The 18,453-nt window shown below is 42.5% G+C and overlaps 1 protein-coding gene and 1 pseudogene across 2 annotated transcripts in view; both read left to right on the forward strand.

Annotated features, from left to right (window-relative positions):
- Nucleotides 1-18,453, forward strand: part of SMYD3 (SET and MYND domain containing 3) — a 714,015-nt gene that overhangs the window by 550,689 nt on the left and 144,873 nt on the right. The window contains exon 8 of the mRNA XM_082341269.1: nt 5,985-6,095. Within this exon, the coding sequence (XP_082197395.1) occupies nt 5,985-6,095 (111 nt within the window). The remainder of the gene's footprint in view (nt 1-5,984; nt 6,096-18,453) is intronic.
- LOC309605508 (non-histone chromosomal protein HMG-14 pseudogene) lies at nt 6,108-12,346 on the forward strand (annotated as a pseudogene). Its single transcript has one exon. The product of its transcript is annotated as a non-histone chromosomal protein HMG-14 pseudogene (transcript).

Genomic DNA, 18,453 nt, shown 5'->3' on the forward strand with positions numbered 1-18,453 from the left:
AGAGAAGAGACATGAATAACACTCAGGTCTGACTTTAAAGAGAGGGAGGATTTTTCAAAGTCTATTTTCAATTGAGAGCCAGTATTAGAAAAATTTATAACTGTGACAATGTAATTCGAGAAATGAAGACCAAGTCTAATTTTTTTTAAAAAAATTATTAGCACCTTTAATTATTATTTATTTATTTATTTATTTGGCTGTGTTGGGTCTTCGTTTCTGTGTGAGGGCTTTCTCTAGTTGCGGCGAGCGGGGGCCACTCTTCATTGCGGTGCGCGGGCCTCTCACTATCGCGGCCTCTCTTGTTGCGGAGCACAGGCTCCAGACGCGCAGACTCAGTAGTTGTGGCTCACGGGCCTAGTTGCTCCGCGGCATGTGGGATCTTCCCAGACCAGGGCTCGAACTCGTTTCCCCTGCATTAGCAGGCAGATTCTCAACCACTGCGCCACCAAGGAAGCCCTGACCAAGTCTAATTTTAATTTGATCTTATTATCCACTCCAAAGTACATAATGAGAAGATGGGCTTCAGGGAAAAGGGGTTCACTTTGCCTTGAAATTTTCAAGTAAGCAATAAAGTCAATATCCAGCAAATACCTTTCATGATATTACTCTAATGTTGGAATTGATTTACTGCATTTTCCATAAGAGCTGCACTAAAACGGCAAAGCAACGGTGAGTAGCATTAATATTTTAATGCAGTTTTGTTCTTTGCCATTAAAACATCCACTGATCAATGGCAAAGTTTCATATATATGTTCCCACTAAATGAGCCCTACATTTAGTGAGCAGATTCTCCATTAAAACTAGTGAGTCAATGAGTCTTTTTTTTTTAAGATTCATGATCTTCTAGTGATGAGTACATAAATACTGCTTTATTTGGCTGAATTACCTAACAATGTTATTAGCACTTTATGATAAGAACACCATTCCCCGCACAATACTCTGCATTTTTCTGTTATTATGAGCAATTTTAGGATATCCTCTTTTTTCCTTCCCCTTTCAGAGACTGTTTATATGCCCTTATTATCTTGATATCATTCTGAGTCTTACATCCTTTTAATCTTTTTTTTTTAAACATCTTTATTGAAGTATAATTGCTTTACAATGGTGTGTTAGTTTCTGCTTTATAACAAAGTGAATCAGTTATACATATACATATGTTCCCATATCTCTTGCATCTCCCTCCCTCCCACCCTCCCTATCCCATCCCTCTAGGTGGTCACAAAGCACCGAGCTGATCTCCCTGTGCTATGCGGCTGCTTCCCACTAGCTATCTATTTTACATTTGGTAATGTATATATGTCCATGACACTCTCTCACCCTGTCACATCTCACCCCTCCCCCTCCCCATATCCTCAAGTCCATTCTCTAGTAGGTCTGTGTCTTTATTCCCGTCTTGCCGCTAGGTTCTTCATGGCCTTTTTTTTTTTTTTCCTTAGGTTCCATATATATGTGTTAGCATACTGTATTTGTTTTTCTCTTTCTGACTTACTTCACTCTGTATGACAGACTCTAACTCCATCCACCTCATTACAAATACCTCCGTTTCATTTCTTTTTATGGCTGAGTAATATTCCATTGTATATATGTCCCACATCTTCTTTATCCATTCATCCGATGATGGACACTTAGGTTGCTTCCATGTCCTGGCTATTGTAAATAGAGCTGCAATGAACATTTTGGTACAAGTCAACGCGTCTTTAATAAAGGTTTTTATCTTTGGTTGATAAAATGATTTAGCTGTCGTTACTAGTTAGTAATCCGGCTTTTTTTTTTTTCCCCAAAAAATATGAATAAAAATGTTTTTGCCTTTGAGAACTTCAGCTTTGATACAGTGTATTTTTGCAGACTTCAATGGTGTGAAAGAGGCACGGGAGGAACTGGACATTCCTCATTGGAGGAGGCGTATTTGAGCCAAGCCTGAAGGAGGAGAGAATTCTGAATAAGCTGAGAGTGGAGGAAAGGGCGTTGGCTGGTGAAGGCCAACACCATACACGTTGCATGGCGTGCATTGTTTCAGCGTGTAGCGTTGTACATAATGGTGACAGATGGTAGGGTGTAGGGAGAGATGCGGAGTCTAGAAAGGCAGACAGAAGATCTTCTGGGGAAGCCTTGTGTATCCTTATCCTATAGGCAGGGAGAAACCATCAGAACTCTTTGCATAGAGAAATGACATGATCAAATATGAGCTTTAGGAAGATCTCTCTTAAAGCAGTCTAGAAGATGCAGTGTAGACTGACGGCAGCAGGGAGGCCAGTTAGAAAGCCATTGCACAGTCCGGGTAATGGTTCCAGGCAGTTACAGAACACTGAGGGAGGCCGTAGGAGTCTCTTTTTGGGGTTAAATGAAATAACTAGTCTCCTGTTGCCCATTCACTGCCTGGCATGATCACTCATGAGTTTTGGCCCTTGTAATAAACTCTTAGGTTTGTCAAGCATATTTCTCTGGTGTGACAGGCCCTGGATTTGTTGGCTTCACACTGGGCCCATTGTAATCACCCGATAAGTACTACCGATTAATCTGACCCGATAGCTGGGGCTGATGACTAAGAGCCATTGGTCTGGATTGAGAATTAGGGTCCTAGAGTTAACCCAGAAGGGAACACAGAGATCAGCGCATTTTACCATCTCATCTCATACAAGGAAACTGGGCCCCTGAGAGCCTGATAATTCAAAATGAATGTGTATGCTGCCCCAAACTTACTAACGGGCTGTTTCAAAAAGTGTGCTTAGAAATCGGTTATTTGGAATTTAAGAGGAACTTGCCTGATATGGTGGCCCTTTGTACCTCAGAGGCAGCTCTGGCTTCAGATCATGAGGGAAAAGAAAGACTTAGGGAATTAAAAAGTGGCTGTGGTCTCAGCTGCAGGAGCCCAGTTGTTACTGACTGTTGCTTAGCGTGGGCTTGAGGATCTTAGGTCTGATGGTGCTGCAGCAGCTCCTTAAGAAGCCAGCCTCTCCTACTTTCCCCCCTCTCCCCTTCCCACCACTCGAGCAGAGGTATGAGAAGCAACTGTTATTGTAAAAAGAGCATCAGGCTTAAATCAATAGATGTGGGTGCAAATCCCGAATGGATCTAAGACTTGGCTGGTTTTCACTGCCTTGTGCTGCCTCACTAGGTGAGTGCCCAGCACATCGTAAATGTACAGTAACGTCAGTGTACATTTCTAAAGGGCAGGTACTCTGATTTCTGTGTGTGGAGAGCATGTTATAGCTGCCTAACAGGTGAAGGGTCTGTAGAGGGCCGGCCAGATGAGGTGGTGGCTTCTGTCGCCCTGGTACCGTCCAGGGTGGACTTGACCTTCTTCCCCACTGACCGCTTTAACGAGGCCTCCCAAAGGCATGTTTTCTGTCCGAGGATGGCCTTCTCTGCCCTACCATGCTGTCAAACGAGTAAGATCATGCTTTGTAGGCATGAGATGCTTTCTTTTGAGTCGAAGAAAACCGCATGGAGTGTTTTGCTCTAGGGAGTTTTTGTCATCTCCCTCAGTGGATAATCCCGCCTCCTTCCTCTCCTACAATATCCCCTTCTTCCCCCACCACACAGGCCCCCATAATTACTTTCTACACGTAAAAGCAAATGAAGAAGTAATTTACACAGTTATGTCACCAGCCGATTAAGTTACAGAAAAAGGAAAACTAGAGTGGGGTGAGGGAATTAGGAGTGCTTGGGTGAGGTGGGAGTCGGGTTGTTATTGTAAATAGGGTAGTGAGGTTGGACTTTGTGAGACTCTCCTCAGTGAGAAAGTCAGATTTGATGGAAACTCAAAGGAGCTGAGGGAGGTCACCGTGGTAGAGCGGGGGGAAGGGCAGAAGAAACAGCCAGTGCGCAGGCCTTGAGGCAGGCCTGTGTGTGAAACCAGGGTGAGGCCGGGCTGGCTGGGACAGCCGGGAGGGGAGAGGAGATGAATGCGGAGAGGGAACAGGCCTGGATGGTGTGAAGCCACTGCTGCTCCCAGTACCTGTCGCGGAGGACCCGTTTCTTTATTATTGTTTTCCCTAATCCATTGCCGGCTAATAGTTTTATAAGACTTAATGGAAATGAATTACTAGAAAAATGACATTTAAAAAACATATAAAACAAGAGCCCAATGTCTTATTATTAGAGCCATCTAAAATTTCTCTTACCAGATTGCTGTAAAAGTTTCTAAATGTGAACTCTGCATTTCTTTTCTCATCTCGACGTAGACCCGTAACCCACACTGCAGACCCACGCTGTGAGTTGCACTGTGGGAATCCATTATAAGGACTTAGCCGTTGCTCTAAGCAAAAGGGGGAGCATTTGGAGCAGAGGAAAGATTTGATCCACCTGACATTTTAAGTGAATCATCCTGGTTAGAGGATGGATTGTAGGGGACCAAGGGGAGAAGCAGGGACACCTGGTGAGACTTGTATTTTACTGGCAAGACATGATGGTGTATCCGACCAGGATAGAACAGGGGGAGAGGGTGGAGTGTGGTTGGTTCTGGGTGTATTTTTATGGTTGAGCCCACAGAGCTTCCTGGTGGATTGGGGGGTGGTGAAAGGAAGAGAAGTCAGGGGCGACTCCGAGGTTTCCGCTTGAATAACACAAAAGACGACTTAGTATCTTGGGAAGGCTCCAGCTGGGAGGGAAAGATTGGGGAAATCGGGAGTAACGTTTTGTAAATTTTGAATTAGACTTTCAGTACATAGGAGATCTAGTCAAGTGAGAAATGTTTAAACCTCATGATGTTACCTAAAGACCTATGTCTTGAAGTGGAGTCTTAGGGCTAGAGAGAAACCGGAAAAGTCCCTGAAGTGTGCCCTCTCACCCATGACCTTTTACCATTCAAGGCAGGGCATAGTTATAATATTTAAAAGGGTCCGAGGAAGTCAATTTAGGAGCCTCCATCGGTGATTGCATCCTGACATGAAATTCTCCCTATTTGGGAAAGTATTCCACCTTTTTAAAAAAAGCTACACAAGTGGGACTTCCCTGGTGACACAGTGGTTAAGAATCCACCTGCTGATGCAGGGAACACGGGTTTGAGTCCTGGTCTGGGAAGATCCCACATGCCGTGGAGCAACTAAGCCTGTGCACCACAACTACTGAGCAGCATTCTAGAGCCCACGAGCCACAGCTACTGAAGCCCGCGTGCCCTAGAGCTTGCATGCCGCAACTACTGAGCCCATGCGCTACAACCACTGAGCCTGCGCTCTAGAGCCCACCAGCCACAACTACTGAGCCCATGTGCCACAACTGCTGAGCTCATGCTCTAGAGTCCACGAGCCACAACTACTGAGCCCCACGAGCCACAACTACTGAGCCCCATGTCCCACAACTACTGAAGCCTGTGTGCCTGGAGACTGCGCTCCACAACAAGAGAAGCCACTGCAATGAGAAGCCCGCGCACCGCAACGAAGAGTAGCCCCCTCTTGCTGCAACTAGAGAAAGCCCGCACACAGCAATGAAGACCCAGTGCAGACTAAAATAAATAAATGAAAGCCTCAGAAGTAAGGGAACTGTCTCCTAAGTTCCAGGATTCCAAATCTGGTTGACCCTAAATTCCATGAAGCAGCTATAGAATTGATTAGGATTTAAGAGCAATCTGGCTACATAATCTGCCACCCATTTGATTGCCAGGATTAATTTGGCTTCTCTGATTGCCAATGGTTACAAAATTTATTACCAAAACTTAGTAATATCAAACATACAACAGCTCTTGATATTTTACTGTTTAGTGAATAAAAGATAAGGTGCAAAAGTATATAGAGTTAATGAGCCCAATTCTTTAAAATAAATATATGATACACATGTGCTCACCACATAACAAAGACTGGAAGGTAATGCATTAAAAATTTTACATGTGATTATTTGGGTGGAGAGACCATAAGTTGTATCTTCTCTCTTACACTTTTTGGTGTGCAATAAAAACGTGTTTTACTTTAATGATTCACAGTAATAGCCATTGGTTAAAGAAAATGATCACAGCAGCCGTGTGACCCCTCCCTCTCTGGCCTCCGCAGCTCACCATCTGCTACCTGGATATGCTGATGACCAGCGAGGAGCGCCGGAAGCAGCTGAGGGACCAGTACTGCTTTGACTGTGACTGTTTCCGATGTCAAACCCAGGACAAGGTATGTTGTATGGAACCAGCTTGGAACACCTCCTGGGCAATATCCGCATGGTTTTTCAGAGAATTCTGCTTTTATTTCATTAATCCAGAAGTAAATGACCCTCAGTGCATAGTAGGAAACAAAGGTAAATAAAATAATACATTGTGCTGCATATGTTTTATTTCCTGGAACTCTTATCACCCACCAGGCAGTAAGAGGTTTAATCTCAGGTAAGGATCCATGGAGTTTAGAGCCTAGAGGGCATGTAGGTGTAAAACATGTAATTAAAAGGACACTGAAGGCCAGAGTGCTATTAGAGCTTGCGGCAGGAGGGTTAATTATGTTATGATTGGTAACAGCTATTGCTCAGTAGTAAACCTCTCAAGTTTTATCTAGCTTTTTATTTCTTTCAAATTTCTTCTGTAAGCCTTTCTGCTGCACTACTTTATCAGATGGGGACCACTTATGTAGCAACTTTTACTCTCTGAGAAATGAAGAAGAGCCAAAATAAATGTCGTAAAGATAATGAATAAACTTTTCTCATATGAATCTTATACATTCCTCACATTGAACCTATTTACTCTTAGTTTGCACACAATCAGGTTATCTAATGAAATCTTACTTTTGTAGAGTGTTTTACATTTGTTGGAATTCTTTTGTAATCATTATCTCGTTTGAACTTAATACTCATAAATTAAGAAACAGAACTCAGAAAGGTTCAGAGATATGCCTCTGGGAGAGGATGAAGGAAAAGTGGCAGCACCAAGTCCCAAACACAGATCTTTTGATAAAGCTAGTGCTCCTTCCCCTGTACCGCAGCTACCTGTGACTTCTGGCACTGACATCGATGGAGAGAGGTAGTTGCTTTCACTGCATGTGAAAGGACCATGAGCTCATTCTAAAGATGCAGGAGTCAGTGATCATGATTAGTTTTTCATTAAAAAGAGCTTTTAGAAATAAGTGAATTGAACGGGAAAAGTTGGACCCATTGCTAATAGTTCCCCAAGATTCAGTCCACTTCAGTGTTCCCGTTTTGCCGTTCACAAACATTCCAGGAATCATAGGGGATCCCCTGGGATTCCTCCTCAGATTACAACCTGGAATGGCAGGGAGCAGGCTAACTTCCCATCAGCATCTTTGGTTGGGAATGGGAAGGTTTTTGGATTTAGTGCCTCTTACATGCCATCTATATGGCAGACCCTCAGTTTTTTTTTCTTTGAGTAAGTGATTGTTTTATTAAAGCTGGGGTCATGTTCACTTTTGACTTATTGTTACAGTTGAAATCTGGGCTAAAATAGTATATTAGGAAAGAGTTTGGCTACAAATAACAGATAACCTGACTAAAACTGGCTTTAGTAGGTGTGATGTGTTTTTCTCAAGAATTCTAGAGAAGCAGTCCAACATGGGAGCAGCTACTCATAGGTCTCAACACAGACCCAGAATCCTCCTGTGCTCCTCCTTAGCTAGCCCTAGCGTATGCTTTTGTCTTCATGGTGCCAGGATGACTGCTGCCCACCAGCCCCAGTCAGTGCATCCAAGCTCTAGACAAAAAAAAAAAAAAAAAAAAGGGGGGGGTAATAAAATGCAAAGAACAAAGGGAAATCCTCCTAGGGATTTCCACCTATATCTTATGGGTCAGAGCTATGTCACATACTACTGTAGGTGTAAAAGAGGAAAGGAAACAGAAGTTTAGCTTTTCACTAGAAGCTTCTTTACTAGAAGAAGACAAGGGAGAAGAAAGCTGTGGATAGCTTTTCGGTAGCTGATCTACAGTGTCTATCATATCCGTTAAGACCATTTTCTTTACTCCTTTGAGTTCAACGTTTATTTGAGATAGGATTGTCCAGAGAAAGAGAACCAGCAGGGTGTGTGTGTGTGTGTGTGTGTGTGTGGAGAGATAGAGAGAGAGAGATTGATTGATTGATTGTAAGGATTTAGCTCATGTGATTGTGGGGACTGAGAAGTCCCCAAATCTGCAGTTGGCAGGCAGGCGACCCAGGATTGTTGATGGTATAAGTTCCAGTCTGAAAGCTGGCAGGCTGGAGACCCAAGAAAGGCAGTGTCTTGGACTGAGTCAAAAAGCAGGAAGAAACTGATGTCCCACCTAGTCAGGGAGGAGGAGTTCTCTCTTACTAGTGGTAGGGTCAGCCCTTCTGTTCTTTTCAGGGCTTCAACTGATTGGGTGTGGCCCACCCACATTGGAGAGCGCAATCTGCTTTATTCAGTCAATTTATCCAAATGTTGATCTCATCCAAAAACACTCTCACAGATACACCCAGAATAATGTCTGACCAAATGTCTGGGCACCCTGCAGCCCAGTCAAGTTGACACATACCGCTAGCCATCACAAATATTGTGTTAGAGGCAGGCCAAGCTATATAATCAAAAAAGTACTTGAGGGTGGGAGGAGTGGCAGCATCCCGCTTTGGGAAGGTGTGTGCAGTAGCCCACAGGCACCTGGTGCACACCTGCCCCACCATCATGATGCCCAAGAGGAAGGTCAACTCCACGGAGGGGGTGGTGAATGGGGAGCCCAAGAGGAGATCAGCAAGGTTGTCAGCTCAGCCTGCTCCTGAAAAAGTGGGAATGAAGCCAGAAAAGACAGCAGGAAAGGATATATCTTCAGACAAAAAAGTGCACACAGAAGAGAAAAAGGGGAGCAAAGAGGAAACAGGTCGAAGTGGCTAAGCAAGAAACTAAAGAAGGTTTACCTGGAGAAAATGGAGAAACTAAAAATGAAGCGAGTCTAGCCTCTGATGAAGCAGGAGAAAAAAAGCCAAGTCTGATTAATATAATCTACTATGTCTTATCAGTGGCTCCTGTCTCCCTTCTTGCATGATCCAGAGGAATATTTTTATCAACTATTTTGTAAATGCAAGTTTTTTTAGAAGCTCTAGAAACATTTTTAAGGAGGGAATCCCACATCCTCACATTTTTTAAGTGTAAAGGGTTTTTTTTAAAGAGGTGAAATCATTTGCTGGTTGTTTATTTTTTAGTACAACCAGAAGATAATGGGATATTGAATAAGGAGGCTTTGGTTGTCTTGGGGGTCAGCTTAACGTTCCATAGATGGGGATTAGTTTTTATATCTTATAATACAAAGCATACTAGATGGCAATTTGGAGTCACATTGTACATTTACTATGTCTTGAACATTTTAAGTTACTTCCATTCCCATGTTGTTTTTGGTAGAATTGTTTCCTAAAGAAAACTACCCATTGACCTTGGCTGTCCCTTTCAGAACTGTGTGCGTTCCATAACATCTTTGGTCTTGGTAGTGCAGTTTTCCTAATAACTTTGGTAATGTATTGCAAAAGATTGAAAATTTGAGTATGTAATGTACATGATATTAAATTGTGAATTAGTGGTATTTATGATGTAACAGCTTAATAGTATTTGAAGATATTGGTACTTGATATCCTATTAAGGAAAATTTGCCTTCAAATTTTAAACTGGAAAGTCTCTGGAATAACTGTTTAGAAAAGAATCACAACTATGTGATTTTTCAGATTTTAAGAATTATATACAAATTGAAATGTTTGTGTACTGATCCTCAAAACAACCAATAAAATCTCAATTATGAAAAAAAAAGTGCTCAGTTACTCTGCTGGATTCCACTCCACTCTGTATCTAACAGACTGAGTGATCTTGGGCAAGTCATTAAGCCTCTCTGGTTTGCTCCATCATCTGTAATACAAGGGAATTAGACAAGATGGTCTTAAGGCCCCTTCCGGCTCTATTATCCCATATTTCTGTGAAATGTTTCCTAGTGGAAATGAGTAGGATATGTATTTAGATGAAAATATAAACTTGATTTCGGTTAGTTCATCAGTTATATTTTTGAGTTTCTATTTATCTGAGAATTTTGTTCTATTTAGTGATATAAACATCCCTTCTGAAATCTCTATACTGTTGATTTGATTTGAAAAAATACTACTGAGGTAAATTCAACTTAGCCCATCCCCAAAAGAGCATAAATTAAAAATTAGTTCAAAAATTAAACTTACTTCAGTTCCTAGATTTAAAGTTTTCAAGCTTATTTTTCCGCTTTTCTTGGGACCTAGAAAATTCATCTTAACAGGTTTCTGCATCAAGCAATATTTATTACGTGCCACATCTGTATGTTAGTGGACTTGCATGGTATCATGTTTCAGGAAGGCAAGAGGCCTTTTAATAACAGGTGTAATTTGCATTTGTGGAGTTAGTTGTCATTTGTAATCAGCAACAACTTAATTTCTGGAAGAAATAAAACTTACCTTCTAGAGGAGGTTTTGGGATGATTTGGCTTGTGCAGGTCAAAATCCAAGGCAGTAGAAGCAGAACAGACCAAAGAGAATTGATTGTTTCCATAAGTTTGTAGATAGTACATAGTGTGCTTCCTTGAATGTCACATGCTTTATCACAAAAAAAAAAAAGCTGTATTTACTTTCTTTCCTAAGCCTGTTACCTATGATCCTTCTTTTAAAACACCATGTCAGTCAATTTACTCACAGCCCTCTTGCCTCATTCCTAGTTTATTGAAATAGCCCCTAATTGGTCACCTGGCACTCAATTTCTTTCCTTTCATCTCTTTTGCACACTGTTTTTGTGTAAGTTTTCTGAAATAGCACTATTTCCATGCCGTTCTTTGCTCAGAATTTTTAAAATATTCAGCATTATCCCTAGTCTTCAGGATAAACTTCAGACTCTTAGCTTGGCGTTCAGTGTCCTGCAAAGTCATGACCCCAAGATCCAGCCTATATTTGTTTCTTTTTTTCTCTTTTCCTTTTTTCTCTCTTTTGCAACTTGTTTTACCTAAATTGTTTTATCTAATTATACCATTTCCCCACCCAAAAGATTCTGAAGTGGCTTATAGGCACCCATGCACACATATGCACATATATGTATCAATATATACCTGTATATGCAATACAACAACAATAAATTTTATATTGACTTGTGAAATAAGAGTGACAAAAAATAAGATAAAAGCAGGTCAGAACCCAGAATGCATGCCGTATGATCCTATATGGTGACAAGAAATAAATCACAAATTTGCTTTAAATTTCTCAGCAGCCAAAGCTAAAGACTAATTTCAAAATGCACAGTAGCTGGAAGACTGGACACATATGTGCTTCTCAGCTGAAGCAGTTTCTCCTGGAACTGAGGCCTGAGGCACTCACCAGGGGTCCCACTGAGACTGAATGAGCAATATTCTTATCAGAATCTGCAGTGACTTGAAGAGCTGATTTTTATAATATTCTTCAGTGTGGTTGATTGACATAGTTTCACATTATAACTTAATAAAAGAAGTAAGGAAGGTGAAAATTTATGTCATCTATGTTCTCATCTCTCTGATGGTTTACTTCATTCCAAGAATAAAACTGAGACCATATAGAAGAAAGCAAGAACTGCATGTCCTTCAGGTAATCCTTCCTTATTTCTTGTAGTCTTTTAATTTTTTAAAAAAAATTTTATTAAAGCTATACATGTATACAGTTTGAGAAGTCAAAGTACTAGACCCAAGTTGAAAACTTTAGTACGTTCTCTCCTGCTCCTGCCTGAGTCCTGCCCCCCCGCCAGAGGGTGCCCCCTTTCTGCTTCTGGCATTTATTCCGTGTGTCTAAAACTAAAGTTCCCTTAAGTCACATCCTAGGGATTTTTTTTTTTTTTGCTATTGGGTTGGTTTAATGACTATTTTTTATTTCCAGGATTTCAAATTTGCTTTTTATTTTTTTCCCATATCTTCCAGTTTAGGTTTTATTTCTACCTGTTTCCGTTTCATAATTTCTTATTTACTTCCAATGCATACTCCTCTGTTATTTATCTGAGCACCCTAATCATACTTCAAGTCTTGGTCAGTCAGTGCTATAGTTTATTTTACTGGAGTGCAATTGTGTTCTGACTGTTGATTTTTGATTTTTGTCGGTTACCTTCCTTAGCCTTGCATTCCACTGTGTTCTGGAACTTTGTATGGCAGGCCCATTTTTAGTGGAAAGTTTTTTTATTCTGTTCCTTTTTCTCCTCTCTGCACATCTGCTCTGTCTGGTAGGTTTGCACGTGCCTCCCTCAGGCTCCTCAGGCCCCAGTAAAGAATCCAGACTTAATGGCATTTGGAAGTGTTGCACCGCAGCGATGCTGAGGCTATTGCAGACCTGGTTACTTAGGCAATGGGCATCTGACTCCGTACCTGGAGAGACTCTATCTGTGCCTTCTAGCCTTTCCAGGTCCAATAGTTTCTATAAATGTTTATCCCAAGGAAACATCTCATCAACCTGTATTTTCAGCCTCTTTTTTTTTTTTTTTTAATTTATTTATTTATTTTGGCTGTGTTGGATCTTTGTTTCTGTGCCAGGGCTTTCTCCAGTTGTGGCAAGCGGGGGCCACTCTTCATCGTGGTGCGCGGGCCTCTCACTAATGCGGCCTCTCTTGTTGGGGAGCACAGGCTCCAGACGCGCAGGCTCAGTAGTTGTGGCTCACGGGCCTAGTTGCTCCGCGGCATGTGGGATCTTCCCAGACCAGGGCTCGAACCCGTGTCCCCTGCATTGGCAGGCAGATTCTCAACCACTGCGCCACCAGGGAAGCCCCTCAGCCTCTTTTTGTTACCAGGGGAGCCTCAACTCATCCCCTGCCTTTAAGCTTTAAAGCGGACTCTACTCACCTTTCTTCTGTGAAGCATTTTTATCTCTTTTAACCGTTGGAACTGAACTCGTGCCTGTGACTGCCAGCTTCTAGACCTGAGGCCCTGACTTCGGCTTTGCTGAGTGCTCTGCGTTTCTGTTCTGTTACTGGTGCAGGGAGAAGTTTATCTTGTTTTTTGAATTAGTAAAGCCACTTTTGGTTTTTCTTTTTATATTTTACTCGTTATTACTACGGGTTTGGAGTAGAAGAGAGCACCTCCAAGTCTGAACTTACAACATCACGTTGGAAGCCTGCTGTTCGCTTTTCATAGCTAAGAATTCAAGTCTTTGGCGGCAGAGGAAAATATGAGGATAAACAATGATCTCATTCTCCTGAGGGCTTCCAAGCATGTGTGCACTTTTACCCAGTACCTGCCTGTCTGTGGAGCAGAGATCTGTGTCTTGTATCCCTGGCCTTCTTTGGAGGGAGAGTTGAGTAGAGTCATTCTGAAAATGTATCCATTTCAAAAAGAGTTTAATAGGAGGAAACGCCCTAAGAAGCTTCTCATTCCTTGATGCTACAGTTCTACGTCCACCCGCTCTCATTTTCTTTTGTAGAAATAAAGCAATGTTAATGATTGTCTTTGGTAAATATTTCAGTTTCTTTTCAGGGACTCTCTTTTGTAACATGGAGTCACCTTTCTTGGGTCCCTATGAGACCCTTCACAACATCTGTGGGTGACGGAGCCCAAAGTAGCCCAGCATCCCTCAGAGACACGACTAGTACTGGCCAGAGTGGCCTCGGTTCCTGTATGTGCTGCATCTTCCCCAGGCTGTCACTGTTAAACCGGGAAGACTGGGGAAAGGAGGCAGCGTTGAACCAAAGGAAGGAACAATGATTGTCTGAAGAAGGAGTAAAGGAATGTAGGGTTAAAGCTGTAGTCAAAGGAAATGAGAGTTTACTGCCCAAGAAAAAGTTTTTATGGTAACTTGAGTCTATTTGAAATATGAGCAATTACTTAAAGGTCATTAGAAAACCAAGATTTTTTTCTGCTGCCTTCCTCTGTTTTGCTAAATTAATGGTAAGCAGGAATGCCTCGTGGTGCGATGATGAGTCCAGCCAGCTCTGAATTGTTTTATATTTCAAGTTTTAACAATCTAAGCAGAATGTGTTTCCTGTTTCTAAAGTTTTCATCATAACTGAATTACATTATCTTCAGGAAGATTAGGAAGATTTGGCAGGGAATTGAAGGAGAGAGAAAGAGAGAGCACGTGCGTGTGGTGAGTTTTAAGTAGTCAAACCTAACATTACTGTGTGTTACCCGTCTTGCTTCTCCAAACAACCAGAAGAATGGGTTTCCCAGGAGTGGGTGCAGTGCTGGCTGTCATTAACGTTAAAGTGAGGAAAGGGGTTTATGGATTTCATAACCACATAATCCCAGCTGCAGTGTCACTGTGAATGCCTGGGCGAGGCTTCTGGGCGTGACACAGTGGACACAGCGGGCTGTAAAGTCATCTGGGAGATAAACACTGTAGCTACTGTGTTAGCCCTGGGATATGCCGTTCCCCCCATCACAGGACACAACGCTTCAACACCCTCTTCTCCCCAGAGAGCAGACAGCTTTACCCCCCAGGCTGCTTCATGTGACTCTGGTTTATCCAGAAGCCCACGCCAGGGGTAAGAAGAGGGTCTCTCTGTAATTTGTGGTGACATGAATTCCACTCACAACCTTTCCAATCGTTGCATAAAAATTCTTTTCTCCTGGCTTTGGGTGTACAAGAAGCTCTGGCTCGGGGAGCAGATTCAGTGATGGCAACTACTGTGACATGGGAGTATGTATTCTTGTGTAGCAGGCACATTACCTCGCTCAGCACATGGCACACGGCGTTCAAGGAGTGCTGTGGAATGAGGTGCTCTTCCGCAGAGAATATTATCATCGTGATGCCTGCCAGAGCTTCGGGGGCACTTAGACTGTGTGCTGGGCATGTGAACTGGGGGATTATGTACCTCGTCTCATTTAATCTCCGTCATTTTATGACGGGAGTGGTTGCTCTTCTTCCCACTTTGCAAACGAGGTATCTTCAGGAGCTATATTCCTAACCACCCCACTATACTGTCTCTATAATTTCATGAATAACGTACACACTTTCCCTATCTTAGTTTTTAAATATTGGAGTATAATTTGCATTCAGTAAAATTCACTCTTTTTAGTGCACAGTTCCACGAGTTTTGACAAATGCATACAGTCTATCACCACCGCTAACAAGATACAGACCAGCCCCATCACCCTTCCCCAGATTCTTTTATACCGCTTTACATTCAGCCTCCACTCCCGCTTCCAGCCCCTGCTAACTCCTGATCTGCTTTCTGTCACTATAGCTTTACCTTTTCAGAATGTCGTATAAATTGATCCAAACAACCATTTGATTCTGTCTTCCTTCATTTAGCGTAATGCATTTGATATTCAGCCATGTTATTTTTACACGCGTGTAAATATATAATCTCAGTATTTGGTTCCCTTTTATTGCCCAGTTGTATTCTATTATGTGGCTATCCCACGGTTTGTTTATCTGTTCACCAAGTGAAGGACATTTGGGTTCTTTTTCAGCTTTTGGTGTGGTTATCAATGAAGCCACTTTAAACATTCACATACAGGTTTTTGTATGAATATAAATTTTTATTTCATTTGGGTAAATGCCTAGGAGTAGGATTCCTGGGTTGTGTGGTAAATATATGTTAAACTCTGTAAGAAATTGCTAAACTGTTTTCCAAAGTAGCTGTGCCATTTTGAATTCCCACCAGCAATGAATGAAAGTGCCAGTTACTTCACATCCTTTCCATCACTTGATTTTGTCAGTTTTGCTTTTGTTTTTGTGTTTAATCATTCTAATAGATTTATAGTGATATCACATTCTGCTTTTAATTTGCATTTCCTTAATGATTAATGATGTATTTTTTTTCATGTGCTTATTTGCCATCTGCATATCTTATTTGGTGATACATTTGTTCACATCTTTTGCCTATTTTAAAAAGGTGTTTTCTTCTTCTTGAGTTTTGAGAGTTCTTTATTCTGTATACAAGTCTTTTATCACATACATGTTTCAGAAATCTTTTCTTCCTGTCTGTGGCTTGGCTTTTCATTCTCTTGAAAGAGTATTTTGAAGAACGGAAGTTTTAAATTTTGCTGTAGTCCAGTTTTCATTATCTGTTTTTAACAGATCAGCCTTTTGATGGCACATCTAAGAAACCTTTGCCTACTCCAAGAGGATAAAGATTTTTCTCCTGTGTCTTTTTTTTTTTTTTTTTTTTTTAATTTATTTATTTATGGCTGCATTGGGTCTTCGTTGCTGTGCACAGGCTTTCTCTAGTTGTGGTGAATGGGGGCTACTCTTCGCTGCAGTGCGTGGGCTTCTCATTGCGGTGGCTTCTCTTGCTGTGGAGCACAGGCTCTAGGCACATGGGCTTCAGTAGTTGTGGCACACAGGCTCAGTAGTTGTGGCGCACGGGCTTAGTTGCTCCGCGGCATGTGGGATCTTCCTGGACCAGGGCTCGAACCCATGTCCCCTGCATTGGCAGGCGGATTCTTAACCACTGCGCCACCAGGGAAGTCCCTCTCCTGTGTCTTCTATTAGAGATTTTATAGTTTTAGGTTTTAGGTTTGATCCATCTTTGAGTTAACTTTTATATATGGTACAAGGTTTATTTATTTATTTATTTATGCACACGGATGTCCCATTATTCCAGTACCATTTGTTGAATCAATATCTTATGTAAGACAGTTGGATACTATAGAAAAAGTGCAGAATTAGATACAGGAGTAGTTGGGTTCTGGTCTTGGAGCAGTGACACTGGTGACGTCAGCCAGAGAGATCAAGTCTGAATGGTGGGTAACAGGGCAGTTAACTCTATGTGCTTTACAGGCATGTAGAGTCTGCTGCCTCCTAACTATTTGATATTGGCAGGTTTCCCTATATTAGCCTTAGTTTTTTCTTTTGTAAGATGAGAATAATCCATATCTGGCAAAGCTGCTGGGAGGGTTCAATTAGATAACGTAAGTCTAGCTTGGGAGATGGTAGTTCCTCAATAATGGTAGCCATTATTGCTACTGAATGATCTGAGGAAATAGTCTATATGGAAAGTGCCAGGAATTACAGCATCCTCAGTTCCCATCATTTGCTGATCAGGTTCTCCGAACTGCTCACATAATCTTCTTGATAGCTTTTAAAGTCTTCCCGCTCCAACCTTTCGTAATCTCTGATTCCTTCCCCTTTCCTGTCCCTTCTTTGCGGCTCCGGTGTTGACTGTGTTGCAGTGGTTGGTGCTTTTCACTCCTGTATTCCCCCTGGCATAGCCCCCTCCCCAGCCTGGGCTCTCCGTCCTGAGAGGGGAGCTGACGTGTGTCCAGACTGGGGTATCTCACTGCCCTCCGTCACGTGCTGCCCTGTTCACGCCTACAGTTCCTGACATGGCTCATACTGAGGGGTGTGTGGGCGGGCTGTATGTAGGGGTGTCCAGGTGTGTGTGTGTGGGGGGGAGGTGTACTAGGGCGGGGGCTTTCAGACTGAGTAAGAAGACAGCGCATGAGCGGCACTGCACAGAGTGATGTGCAGGCCATTTCTCCCCTTCCCCCCAGATCCCTGGACGAAGTAGACGTCCTCCTGGACTCTCTTTCGTCAAGTTCCCTCCCAAAGGAGATGACGCTCCTTTTAGGGTTTACCACATGGGAATTGTTCTCCCTTTCTGAGTGTGACCATACGGAGTCTTATGCCCACAATGAAACAGAAATAATGAAACCCCATGGGAGCAGAGATCAGACAAGGCTTCCCTTGCTGTTTCTTTGTTACTACAGTGCAGGGGAGGGTGACTCACCCTTCCTCAGCCCTGAGCCTGAGAACAGTCCTCTTTAGTGGTCGCAACAGCTTCAGGGCTCCGAGGTGGGTGGAGACCAGCTCATTTTGCAGTGGGAGTGGGCAGCAGAGGGCTGTGCCTAAAACCTGTAGCTGACCCTATAGCAGTGACAACAGGAAGGACGTCCCAGAAGTCAGGAGTGGGAAGACGGGGTATTCTAATCCCTTCAATTATCTTAATCTGTGTAGACATTAAGAGGAGATGATGCCATTCAAAAATAACTTTTATTTGTTCTACTTGCAAAGTACGTTTGCTGGGCTCAACAGCAAACTTGAAGGCTGAGACTTTTGGTCCATGGTACCTGCTCAAAGCCCTTAAAATATGACGTGGTTGACCTCACAAAATTTTGGAATCCTGCAGGTCTCGGTCGCACAAACTTCCACTAACATCTCACTGTTGTAATGTGGGAAGAAGTAAACTAAGTAGTGAATTTCATGGTAACTATTTGGGGCTCACTATTTGCGTAGTCATAGACAGGCCCCTGCAGTGACACTGCCTCCTTGAAGGGACGAGGCTGGGGAATTGGTGCCATTGGTGAGCTGCAAGAGAATACACAGTGCAGGTCTGTGAATTGGGGATGGGGGGCTGCCAACTGTGGTTCCACTTTCTTAGCCCCGTGCTCTGAAAAGTAGCTATAGAGCTCCAGGTAAATACGTTATTTCAAGCACCTGCATTTCTCCACACTCTCTCCCCCAAACCTGCTGAAATGATGGTCACATTGGGCTCTTCCTACGTGTTGTTGAGTGCATACCTTCAGAGCCTAAAAGTTGGACACAAGAGTGCATACTTTTTACTTAGATCCATAAATATCACAGAGGCTCAGTGGTATGTCAGAAGGAATCAATTCAGTTTGAATAGCTGGAAGAAACAT

The sequence above is a fragment of the Balaenoptera borealis genome (genome assembly GCF_965194805.1).
Source record: "Balaenoptera borealis genome assembly, chromosome: 1".
Classification (NCBI taxonomy): Eukaryota; Metazoa; Chordata; class Mammalia; order Artiodactyla; family Balaenopteridae; genus Balaenoptera; species Balaenoptera borealis.